The following is a 12,887-nucleotide window of genomic DNA, read 5'->3' as shown; positions in this document are numbered from 1 at the left end:
CTAACGAAATTATTGAGGCCCTCGGTAAAACTGAAATAATCTATGACTAATACACATTTTTGCAACGAAATCAAATTATGGTCCCACGGCCATAATGCTACTTCTTCACTTCGTATACAACCTCATTTAGTTTGCAATCTTAACATGTTACAACATGTCAAATATCCATCAGAATTACTTATATCCGATGAGTTTGAAATCATTTCTCGAAGAAAGATTTCTTTTTTGGAATAGAAGGTGTTGATGATCAGGCTCATCAATTGAGCTATCTCACTGCAAGTTATAGCAGGTTGTCCAATATTTATTCTTATGGATAATTATGAATGTCCGCATAAACTAAAATTTCTGAATAAGTACCTCAAACATCAAAACACTGCTCACAGGAAGTAGCCATCCAATTCACCTAACTTGAATCCCCATTAAAAATCTTTATGATGACTTAGATGCACTGCTTTTATTATAGTCCCCCTCTAACTAAGCTCAAGAAGATTTAAAATTGAACTATTAGAAAAATAGCTCTTATTGCCTTATGGCAGCTCCATATAGACAGGGCCAGATGAAAGGCGATTGGGCCCAGCATTTGAAAGGGGGTTACCATCAAAATAAACAAAAAAAATTTTGAAATTTAAAGCAAATTGCTTTTGACAATAATGGCTAAATTATGAATTATTCAAATAATTAAAAATATATTTATTTTAAGTTCGCATTGCTGGATGAGATTTATTAATGTGTTTATTATTATATAATATATGCTTTATAATATAGAAAACTCATACCCGTAAAAGTTCATGTCAAATGTATTGAATTTAATCGAGATAGTCCTATATTAGAGAGATTTTGCACTACGTACGCGAACTACTTTATGTACGTTAACTACTATGCACGTATATATGCACAAGCAATTATTTGCACAAACATACCAGCCATTGGTATAGTATCAAACGTCAATTGTTTCTTGCATTTGTAGTTCGCTATTCTTCTAATCGTTATAATTATTAGAGTCGTATTTTCTGACTACAATTACTAATTGTTGAATAAGGTAAGTACTAATTGTATTACATAATTTTATTGACAAAACAAGTGTTTTTTTAATTAAAAATTTAAGTATAGTATTTGATAAAAAATGGATACCTAATCTATCATTTTATCATTAGATGTCGAATCCACTGAAACGAGAAAGAGATGTAGGAAGAAAATTTAAAACTGATAGTCTAAAAAGGAAATTAAGTGCAAAAAGGAAAACGGAAAGTGAAAAACTCAGAGGAGCATTAAACAAATTTTTTTTAATAGATAATGATGACAAAGGAGAAGGAGAAACTAATGACAAAGTTGAAGAAGAAAGTACTGATAAAAATGAAGAGGAAAATGACAAAAATGAAGAATTTCATGATAAAGATGAAGAAGATTAAGAACAATTGAAGAATGAAGAAGAAACATAATTGCCCATAATGGAGCCGGAACAAGAAGAAGCAAATATTGGAATGAAAATGGAATCACAGAATATAACTGATGATCCTGCGTCTTGGCCTGAGATTATTACTAAAAAAATAAGAGATTTAGTTATAACAGAATCACTAAAAGATCGTTTTGAACAATTAAAAAATCATAATGAATCTTTTGAGTTTTTGTGAAAACTTCAAAATATGGAAAAAGAAGTACTTCAAAAACATGCAGCTGAATTAAAAATTTCTCTAACAGATTCCAAGTTAACAGAAAATGATGTACCAAAAGTGAAAGAAGCTGATATAGATGGGAAAATGTTAGTTGAAGAACTGGAAGCTTTGAAATCTATTTTTCCTTCAGAATTTTTTGAAAATCCGTTTAAAATGTTCAAAGTTTTATCAGATAATGATAGACCACTGGCATTTCTAATCTTGTTTATTGCTCTCCGAGCTTCTGGAGAGGGATCATTTTTCAGAACAAAAAAACTATCTGAGAGCGACAATGAATCAGGATAAATTAAATAGTTTAGCAATTATGTCGATTAAAAGTGAAGATGCAAGGTAATTAGATTTTTAAACTATTTTAGAATTTACAGAACAAAAACTTAGAAATATGTAAATTCATGCGTTCATATCCGGTGATGTAAATTTATATTCAATAATTGTTTTTGTATTTTGAACATTTTTATTTTTTAATTTATGTAGAAGTTTACATCTCTGATGATTCATGACATTTGATATATTCATATATATATATATATACTGAATTTGAATTTTATTTAAGTATTTAATTTTAGAGAGAGGTCTCCGCAAAAAAAAAAAAAAAAAATTAATCGGGCCCCGCACCCTATTCGATCCGGGCCTGCATATAGATTACCATATCAAAACTTAAATGAAGGTCAGAAGTGAGTGACATCCTTCATTATTAGTTTTACTTGTTTGTATTCTTTCTAATTTTTTTAGCTTCACAACATAATATACAAATAGAAATAAATAGTCACAAATGTACCTAATTATTCACTATATATTACAACAGGTTAGCAATAATGAAAAAATTGCGTAAAATAAAATGCATAAATTAAATGAAGCTTACCTCAGAGAGAGAGGTCTTAAAAATAAGGCCTTGGGCCCCCCTTCTCTTTAGCCTGTGACCTAGTCACCGGCTGGTAATTAGTCATCACCCTAGTCCACGGCCGGCGCTGTAATAAAATGTTTAAATTAGAAATAAAATCTTTTAACATGGAGTTCAAGAAAAAAGTTGCATTCAGGAACATTAAAAAATTTAACACTAGCACACTAGAAACACAGATACAAGCATAAATAACAACGTATGAATTGATTTAATGCCACAAAAATTTGGCAATATACAAAAAATAAGACTGGAGAAAGTTTTTTGAATGCAGGACATCTCTCTAGTAATTCAAAGTGCCAATCGTTTCGATGGCATGGAAAGGGTAGCGTTTAATTTGATTTGCCAAACCGGCAACCTCCGTTCTTGCCTTTCTATCATTTGCACTCTCGGAGACCTCAATCAATGCACCATAAACTGATCCTAGATGAAACCTCACAGCTTTAACGGAATCTATTCGACATTTACAATGTGTTTCTGAGATTGGCTCCACTGTAAACAATTTCACATATCACTTGAGCATATCCCAGCAAACACCAAGTAAATCTGATGAAAAATCCCTGGTCGATAGCCGCAGTCAAACAATTTGCCATATCGCTGTGTACTAAGCTGTTATAACCACATGGAACGTAAAATGCTTTTGGATTTAGCTCGAGTATGCGTTTTGTACACCACTGTTCCGTCCCTACATACTGGATCCATTATCATATCCTTGCCTTCTGCACTTTTGTATTTGAAAATATCATTTATCAAGCTTTTTTAAGCATTCTTCTGTCAAACTCAAACCTGTGCTACGACAACAAAATGCTCACAAATCTCAACCGTTGTCACATAAACATTGACAATTTGTATTATCATAGACATTTGCTCCTGAAGACTTGCATCAGGAGTCCAATCTAGCATGATGGACCAATATTTGCCAGTCTGAGCATCTGCAATTATTTTCTCGAGAACCACTTCGCCCATCAGATGGAGGTGTTCATTTTGGATGTGATTCCGTAGATAATGGTCATGTATCTCAGCGTTTTTGATATGTTCTGTCAGCCTTTTTTATAACACAAATCCAGCAAAATTCCTTCCCCGGCCTTTACCTGCACAACTGTTTGTCTGTTTATCACAGATATACATACTTCCAGTTACAAAAATGTTTTAATTGACCCAAATACTTTTATTTTGGTATTTTTAAATTTAAGAGATTATAAATTACAAAATCTAACATTTCATTCATTTCTTTGCATTACATTCATTTACATTTTCTTCCTTGCAAAATTTAAGTACAAAAAGTCCAAAGCAGCCCATATCATTATTAACAAAGTGCCACATATGAGACTGACCACTGATACCCACTGAATCAAATGGTGCTTCGAAAATTTTCCTAACTTTCAGTAACCATAAATATTTCATAGGAAAATAAACTAACAATAATCGTATTCTTAACATTAATGACATCACTACTACCAAGGGGACTCAGCCCCTGCCACTCTTCCAGCCCTACCACCTTCAATTGATTTAAATAAGCACTCTTGCTGGTTTTTCCATCTAGCTGATGATTTGCAGTATAACGTTAATATGAATAGAATTTTAAAAAATCATTCTTTGGGGAATTCCTAAAATATTTTGAATCAGACACTAATAAAAAGAAATATGACTTATACGTAGTTTAGAATTAAATAAAAATATTTCTCAAATGGTTGATTCGAAACGTGCAAATCATATTGAATTTGCGTACAGAACAGAATCAGAATCAGTAAGAAACAATAGACTGGTGTGCAAAAATTAAGGACGAAGTCGAAAAACTAACGTATCAGCTGAACGAAGAGGCAGAGCGGACAGAAAAACCAATCAGGAGATTAAGTAACGTGATATGCAGGTAGACGTAATGTGGGAGTGTCTGAGTAGTATAAAGCATGTTGTTGTTGTAAGATCAGTATTTCTGGCAAAGAGATTGCACGCCATATAGCAGTTAAAATCACACCGAGTTGCTGCCTCAGCGAGAAATGGCGAATAATCAATCTGTTAGACGACATCTGGATGCTTTTACCCAAGGTCGAATCATTAGGAAGTTGGAGGAAGGCCGCAGTGTGACAAGTGTGGCTGCAGAGATCGGAATTGCTAACAGCATCGTTTCACGACTTTGGAGACAATTTCAAACTACAGGAACAGCTATCGGGGGCTTTAGTAGTGGTCGTCCACAAGGAACCACACCCGCAGATGACCGGTATATTGCCTTACAGGCCAGAAGAAACAGGCGGCAGACAGTGCGAGAAATCGCTAGACACACGACTCAGGCGACTGGACGACCAATATCGCATTTTACCGTGGCCAGAAGACTGCACGGTGGTGGTATGTTTGCACGACGCCCTGTACAGTGTGTACCTCTAATGCCTGCCCATCGGAGAAGGCGTTCTCTGTGGTGCCGGGAACACCGGAATTGAAGAGACAATGAATGGGGACAAGTACTCTTTACAGATGAGAGCAGATTCAGTCTGAGTAGCGATTCTCATCGCATACTCATCTGGAGAGAGCGGGGGAAGCCGCAATCATCCCTCGAACATCATTGAAAGGGACAGGTATGGAGGTGGCGGAGTTCTCGTTTGGAGAGACATCATGCTTGGTAGTCGTACAGACCTTCACATCTTCAACGCAGGTTCAGTTAACGGGACCCGTTATTGTAACGAGATTCTTCTTCCATATGTGCGTCTTTTTAGAAGCGCTATGGGTCCGCAGTTCCTTTTCATGGATGACAATGCACCATGTCATCGCACAGTAGCTGCCGAACAGCTCTTAGAGATTGAGGATATTGAACGTATGGATTGGCTGGCATGATCTCCGGATCTCAATCCCATCGAGCATGTATGGGATTTTCTAGGCAGACACTTGGCAGCTCGTACCTTACCACCAGTAACGATTCCGGAGCTTCGATTGGCGCTGCAAATGAATGGGCAGCAATGCCTCAACAACTCATTGACACCCTCATTCTCAGCATGGGCAGATGCTGTGAAACCTGCCTAGCAGTCAGGGGAGATCATATCCCCTATTAAAGACCGGATGTTTCTTGCTGGACACCCATCACAGGGATGTTTCGGCCTTCAGCCGCATTGCGCTCCATGCTACTTTTTCAATAAAGCTTCTTTTCATCCCTCTGATTTCTCTTTTAGTAAGTGTTGCTTACATTACTCATGTCCTTACGTATTGGGGATCTTACGGTATTAAATGTGTTGATTTCGAAAGCTTTTGTACAAAGTTATATTGAAAAAATTAATTGCCCTTAATTTTTGCACACCAGTGTATATGGCTAGGATTGAGTAAGTGAAAAGTGTGGATTCGCGTGCAATGGAGCCAGGACAATCTACTAGCACTAAGAATATCAAATAGAAATGACAAATTGTTTATGGAAAATGTAATGAAAGCTATCATTTCGGTTTCCTTGGAATGGAGATGAAAATGGAATCTCAGCCTTGATCTTTTGTTTGCAGTGAACTGTTATGAAATTATGCAGTGAACTGTCATGAAAGTTGAGCCTAAGCATGCTAATTTAAAGGATAAATCTAAAGAATATTTTAAGAGGAAATTTTCGAATTTTCGTAGTTCAAAAATAGTAAACAAGTAATGAAAGTTTTCATTATTTCAAGTAAAAAACCTTTGGAACTTAGAATTGTTAAGAATGGGGGCAGGTTCACATTATTGGAGAAAACCTTACATTACCAGCAGCTAAAGATATGGTTTTAAAATTATTAAACGAAAAAGAAACTAATGAACTTAATAATATTACGTTATCAAATGATCCAGTAAATTCATAACAGAGACACTTGTTCAAAAAATAAAACACAGCAAGTATTTCGCATTACAGTTGGATGAAAGTACTGATATAACGTACTCTGTTCAATTATTAGTTCAAATACGTTTTGAAGAAGATAAGTGAATTCCCGAACAGTATTTATTTTAAGAATGTCTTCATTACAGAGCAACTGTAAATGATATTTTCAAAGTACAGTACAAAGTCTTTCATCCGGACGTCTATAATCCGGAATGATCTATAATTCGGACCTCAAATCTACAAACACTCTATGCATGCGTGCGTTAAAAGAAATTTTTAATAAAGTAAAGAAATATATATTAAGCTTTTTTTGTAAGTTTTGATACCCTTTAGATCATAATTGTTCTTTATTTCATAAATTATGATTTCATATTTTTAATTGTATAATATCTGCATGCCATCTTACCAGATTTAAATTGATAATTTATTATCCAGAAAAATCCCATCTGGAACCGCCAAGTCCGGATTAAAGACTTTGTACTGTAACTGACAACTTTATGTCTGATAATGATATTTCTTGGAATATGTGCATTGCTGTATGCAGTGATGGAGCTCAGGCTTTAACAGGAAACATTCGGGTGTTATTTCTCAAATAAAAAATATCGCACCTGAAATAAATTTACTCACTGCTTCATTCATTGTGAAGCTTTGGTAGCTAAAACAATCCCCGAAAACCTGGAAACTGTTTTGAATCAAGCTGTGAAAACTATTAATTTTATTAAAAATGAAGAATTGAAGAATAAAATTTAAATTGGAGAATATTTATGATTTTATGCCAAGAGATGGGCAACGAACATGAAACGCTTTTGCTATACTCTGAAGTAAGGTGGTTATCCAGAAGCAAAGTTTTAAATCTTCTGTTTAAACTTTGATCAGAAATTAAAATTTTCCTGTATGATTAAAAATTAGAATTATAAAAATATTTATTTAGTGAATTCTGGTTGGCATGTTTAGCATATTTAGCTGATATTTTGGGAAAATTAAATGAATAAAATTTAGGATTGCAAGGATAATGTGTTAATTTATTTACCAATAAATGTTCTGTTAAAAAACTCGAGCTAATAATTAAAGAATTATGTAATAATATTTTCAACATTTTACCACCTTTTAGAAAAATAATTTTAAAATAATTTGAAATAAAAAAAATTAACGTACAACAATAAAATTCATTGTTTTTCATTAATAAATAATCTCAACATGTATTTACCCAAGGAGTACGAAAAAGGAAATTTTGCTCAAATCTACCTGAAATTTTACCTCGTTTGGAAAAAGAACAATTGAGAGAAATTTTCTGTGGTCAAACTCTAACTGAAGATTTAAAAAATAGCACATTTGTTAACTTCTGGCTAAACCCAAAAAAAAAAAAAAAAAAAGAAGAAGAAGAATGCATTTTCAAATAAAGATATTAAATTTATTGCCCTATTTTCACAACCGATTTGTGTGAACAAGGATTTTCTTCCATGTTAGATTTGAAAATAGATACACAATAAAATCAAAAGTGGATCCTAATTTATGGTTAAAAACTAAGTGAAATAAGACCAAACATAAAGAGATTCAAATATCTTAAGCACAGCCAAATTTCTGACTAAATTGTAAAGTTAAAGCTATTTAGAGGACATTTTGATAATTAAAATCGTAACCAATTTTTAATCTAACATTTTTATGTGTGCATATTAAATACATACAGCCAATAGGTTGTGAAAATGACAAAATATATTTCTTAATATCTCTATTGAGAAACTGAAAAATAATCATTGTAAAATGTAGTGGTGGTACATAAGTTTTTCAGTTTTTGTTTGGATGGTACACGTTGGTGAAAAGGTTGAGAACCACTGAATAAACACATACAGATGATCGATTTTAAATAATAAACCTTTAATCACAACAATTACTCTTCATAACTACTCGTTAAATCAACACTGAAGATATTTGAGTCGGAGAATAAATCGGACCAAGCATGGCAGCGACAGAGCGTTAAGTGTTTTTACGCATCTTGAAAATATCCGCTACAGTTACAGCTAGAAATTTGGGCATGCAGTTTGCGAGTAACAAAAATCTTGGCGAGTAACAAAAATCAATATCTCCACACTCCAAACAAATGAGACTTAACTAACTTTTAGAAAATTACAGCTAAGTACTGATGTCTACTAAAACCACTGAAACTAAATAACTATGTTAAATCAATAAAACTTACGGGCGGTTTGACCCGAGTTGGGAGCCGCCGCCGCCGCCTGGAAGTCATCATCTCCTGTAAGAGAAACAAATGTATTTAGGAGCTTTTAATAGTTAGTGCACATATTACAAATATTTCTTACATTCAAAATCAGGTATGAAAAATCTTGAGATAACTGTATGCCAGTTTTTAGGAGGTACGGACATCAAGTAGAATTAATATAAATTATAAAAAACTACGAGTTGTTCGATGTAAATTTCTAAGCTTTTTCAAACAAATCTGTGTGCATTTTTCTTGAACTGCGTATGTCGGATTTTGAAAGGGGAATGAAAACTGGAGTCTGATGGATGGGACATTACTTTGATACTGTTTTTGATACTCATTCTATATTACTAAACCACTCAAATTAAGCATGAAGCATTCAAATAGGAAACACATCTGGATTTCAAAAATGCTTAAAATTGAAATATATTGTGTTAAAGAGGTACCAGATAAATATCCATGAGATCAGTGTAGCAATAATGTTTCACTATGATATTACAACAAAAGACCTACAGATCTTTCTATAAGCAGTAAATAATCAAGAAAAATATCATTCGTGTCTTTCGTGTTTAATCTTTCTAATCTTTAGATATTACAGCTGTACATTTCCACGAATGACTCATTATCTCTATAAAACGAATGATTCCTTGCAATAACTATAAAAAAAAGTTACTATACTTTATGTTATTTAAACATTAACCTAACAAAACAATACTCCCAATAAATGAGACTTGACTTCAGATGGGAAATTAAAACTAAGCACAGACGTCTTCTAAAAGCTACTACACTAAGCTGACTACTGATAAAAAATCTCTACTGATATCAAATCTCAAGAACTTTAGTTAAATTATGAATTAAAAACATTCAAAATCTTAATTGACAGATACTTAATCATACTCCTTATAATATATATGAAGATGCATAAAACTTACCTTAGGTGGTGGAGGAGATGGAGGTGGTGGACTAGGAGCAGATCGTGGAGGTGACGGCCTAGGAGCAGATGGTGGGGGTGGTGGAGGTGGAGGAGATGCCGCCCCCTGTAAAAGACACAAACATACTTACAAACTTTCAATACTATAACATATGACAGATACAATTTCATACAATAACTATACATATTCAACTTTCAATACAATACATATGAGAGCTTTTATGAGATACTGAAATCAGATAAAAGCTAATATAAATTATCAAGCAGTTGTTTTGCTGGATGTGAATTTTTGAGCTTTCCCAGACTTTTTACAACTGCAGCTACATCTTGCTGGTGCTGCTTTCCATTCCACACAGGTAGTCCAAAATGAAGTTGATATGTTTTTAGACTCACAGCCACCAAGTTTCTGGGCCAAAAGTTTTGAAAAACTACCAAAATATTGGCATAAAATCATGGATTTAGGTGGATTACTGCACTAAAGACACTGCTTTTATGTTCTTTTAATGTTATTAAGAGCTTTTTTTTGACGGAAATTTTTAAGATCAGGCACATTTCAACAATACAATTCCATGACAACACTACAAGAAATGAAATTATGAAATACTGTACAAAACACAGATTATATGATATTTGAAACATTTACTAGATAAAAATAAATGAGAAAATATAATTGCTATTGCAACACTGAAATAAAAGCAAGAAAACAATACTTAAAGGAACAGCAGAAATCATTTAAGAGAGTACCAGACATTTCCAAATATAAGCCGACCTGCATACAATTCAAGATTTTGTTTCAAAAATTCAGTCAAAATTGAAGACACACATGTGCAAATTGCATCAAAAGTCTAGTTATATTGAAAATCCAGCCAAGTTCCTTTTTCTGGCCTTTATTTGCACGATTGTTTGTCTGTCTTCCACTTAAAAAAGTGTTTTAAATGACGCAAGTATTCATGTTTTGCCATTTTTAAATCCAAAAGATTATAAATTTCAAAATATAACATTTTATACATTTCTTTGGCTATCGTATATTTGTGTTTAGGAAAATTATGCATTCCTTATTAAAAAAAAATCTTGATGTGAACACAATATGACTTTCTTGTATGGAACATTTATACACATTTTTAATGCATTTGAATTTATACTTAATTCCTCAAATTTGAGATATATTTTTCATTCATTTAATTCAGTTCTCACTTTGTGGCAAGAGAAAAATATGTAAAAACCCAAAATTCCTTCATTAAAAATTGAAAAATATGAAAAAACATAAATTTCATTTGTCTTACCAGAAATGACGTGCCTGCCCGACCTTTTGTTATGGACCGTGTAATTGGCCGGTGCTGGAACAAAAATTTTTAATTAGCCATTTATAAATCTGAAAGATCATAAATTTCAAAATATAACATTTTAAACATTTCCCATATCATTAACAAAGTAAGGAAGTATGGAAGTACCACATATCAGAGAACGAAATGAACGAAATGCTGCTTCCTAAATTTTCCCAACTTTCAGTAACTATATATATTTCATAGGAAAATAAACTAACCATAATCATATTCTTAACATTAATGACATCTATCAGGGTTCATAGCCACATTTTAGTTAAAAAAATAAGCACCTATAAGCACTTTTCAAGCACATTTTAAGGAAAAAATAAGCACTTGTCTAATTACATTATCAGGGTTCATAGCCGCATTTTAGTTAAAAAAATAAGCACCTATAAGCACTTTTCAAGCACATTTTAAGGAAAAAATAAGCACTTGACTAATTACATTATACACAACTGCATAACCTTAAAAGAAAAATTAGACTTGTAATTTAAAATATGAGCAACGCAATATTTATTAAGAAAATGAGCATTACCTCAACCATGGAAAACAATTAACTTTTTTTTAAATTTTAAATGACAGTTCAATTTACAGAATTAGTTTACAATGAGAGAAAAAAAAACTATGCAGAACTAAACTATATTACCACATTTAATGATGAAATTTCAGTTCAAAATATAGAAAATAAATAATAATAAGCCATATTAACTTATTCGTTTGGCACCTAATAATAAATACAATTTATTTTTCCACTCATATTAATATTTAAATAATTTAACTTAAATCAAAATTTTGAACATTTTCTAAATTTTCATTGCATAACAGTTTGCCCTTAACATATATTCCAAGTAAAGTAATTTAAGTAAAAAAGAGGTACATTTCTGAAATCAGGAGACAGGAAATTGCTTCATGCACTCATTCTTTAACAGTAAAAGCTTAACTAACCAGCATACTCGGAAATTGCCGAATATTCCGTGTCGAGCGTAACTGGAAAAAGAGGAGGGGGGGATTGAAGCAGTTCTTTAGATTCCTCGGCTAAATAAATGATTTTGACATTTGAATATGTGCATCATATAAAAATAGACCAACTGAACTGAGAAATATTCTGCTTAGAAAGCACAGTAAAAACTCTTTTAAGTGTTCATAAACAAATCTCAGACTGAACATCAAAATTAATTATCTCTGCAAAATACCGCAAACGTTATTGCGCAATACGTGTGGCGTAATCTTCCACATGTGATATTACGCAATCGGAATCAACAGCTGCCGGTATTCGGAGAATAAAGAACAAAATAAAAGAAAAGAAAGAGACTTACTAATCTGGGGTGTTTCCGATTCTAATTTTCAACAGACTGCGTTAAATTTCCGGAATAGAATCAATCTTCGCTTAGGTTGGGTAGACCGCAAAAACTTTTAGTCCTATTCAATCCAGATTGGACAGTGACAAAAAAAAAAAAAATTCCGCTGCTTCAATATTAGAGATTTTGGGGAGAAAGGGAAGAACCTCCCAACCTCCGTACTGTATGATGTATTGGGGGGGGGAAATTCTTTTGATTATTTGATTACTTTCCTTTTATTTAAGCCATTCCGAATATTATTCCTTAGAAAGCTAATATGTGTAAAAACACACCCATTTTTTGGAAGTTTATCTATACTTCACCAGTTACTGCAACTATATTATTATAAATATTCATGCATATACTCATAATATAAGCATAACGATCATAATAAACTGACCACGCGGAACGAGAATGCAAATTATTAAAATCTTGACAAAAATTCAAACGTGTGTAGTATTTGATGGGAGGAAAAGAATACCGAATGTACCGAATTTTCTACCGTTTTTACAATTCTTTGACCAATAGAACGACGTGCACCTGTCTGTAATCTCGTGCGTAATATAGGTTAGGTTAATGCAGAGAAAGGGGGGAAGCAATTTCCGGGAGTATGATTCACCATCTGACGTTGCATATAAGGAAGAAAAGTTGTTTATTTAGTTTCGGCTTTAGTACGAGGAAAAATGCACGT

The 12,887-nt window shown here is 32.9% G+C and overlaps 2 protein-coding genes across 2 annotated transcripts in view; both read right to left on the bottom strand.

Moving 5' to 3' along the window:
- LOC146993036 (uncharacterized) overlaps window positions 1-12,887 on the bottom strand; it is a 133,241-nt gene that overhangs the window by 51,187 nt on the left and 69,167 nt on the right. The window lies entirely within an intron of this gene.
- Window positions 1-12,887, bottom strand: part of LOC146993037 (uncharacterized) — a 43,592-nt gene that overhangs the window by 268 nt on the left and 30,437 nt on the right. Inside the window, exons 4-7 of the mRNA XM_085808530.1 lie at window positions 10,818-10,871; window positions 9,536-9,640; window positions 8,583-8,636; window positions 2,536-2,641 (exon numbers count right to left, since the gene is read on the bottom strand). Of these exons, the coding sequence (XP_085664656.1) occupies window positions 2,552-2,641; window positions 8,583-8,636; window positions 9,536-9,640; window positions 10,818-10,871 (303 nt within the window). The 3' untranslated portion in view covers window positions 2,536-2,551. The remainder of the gene's footprint in view (window positions 1-2,535; window positions 2,642-8,582; window positions 8,637-9,535; window positions 9,641-10,817; window positions 10,872-12,887) is intronic.

This window comes from Stegodyphus dumicola, chromosome X1, assembly GCF_044657685.1.
Source record: "Stegodyphus dumicola isolate Sdum_Otavi_A_Nest chromosome X1, ASM4465768v1".
NCBI classification, from domain to species: Eukaryota; Metazoa; Arthropoda; class Arachnida; order Araneae; family Eresidae; genus Stegodyphus; species Stegodyphus dumicola.
This window is presented reverse-complemented; position numbering and strand designations above follow the sequence as displayed.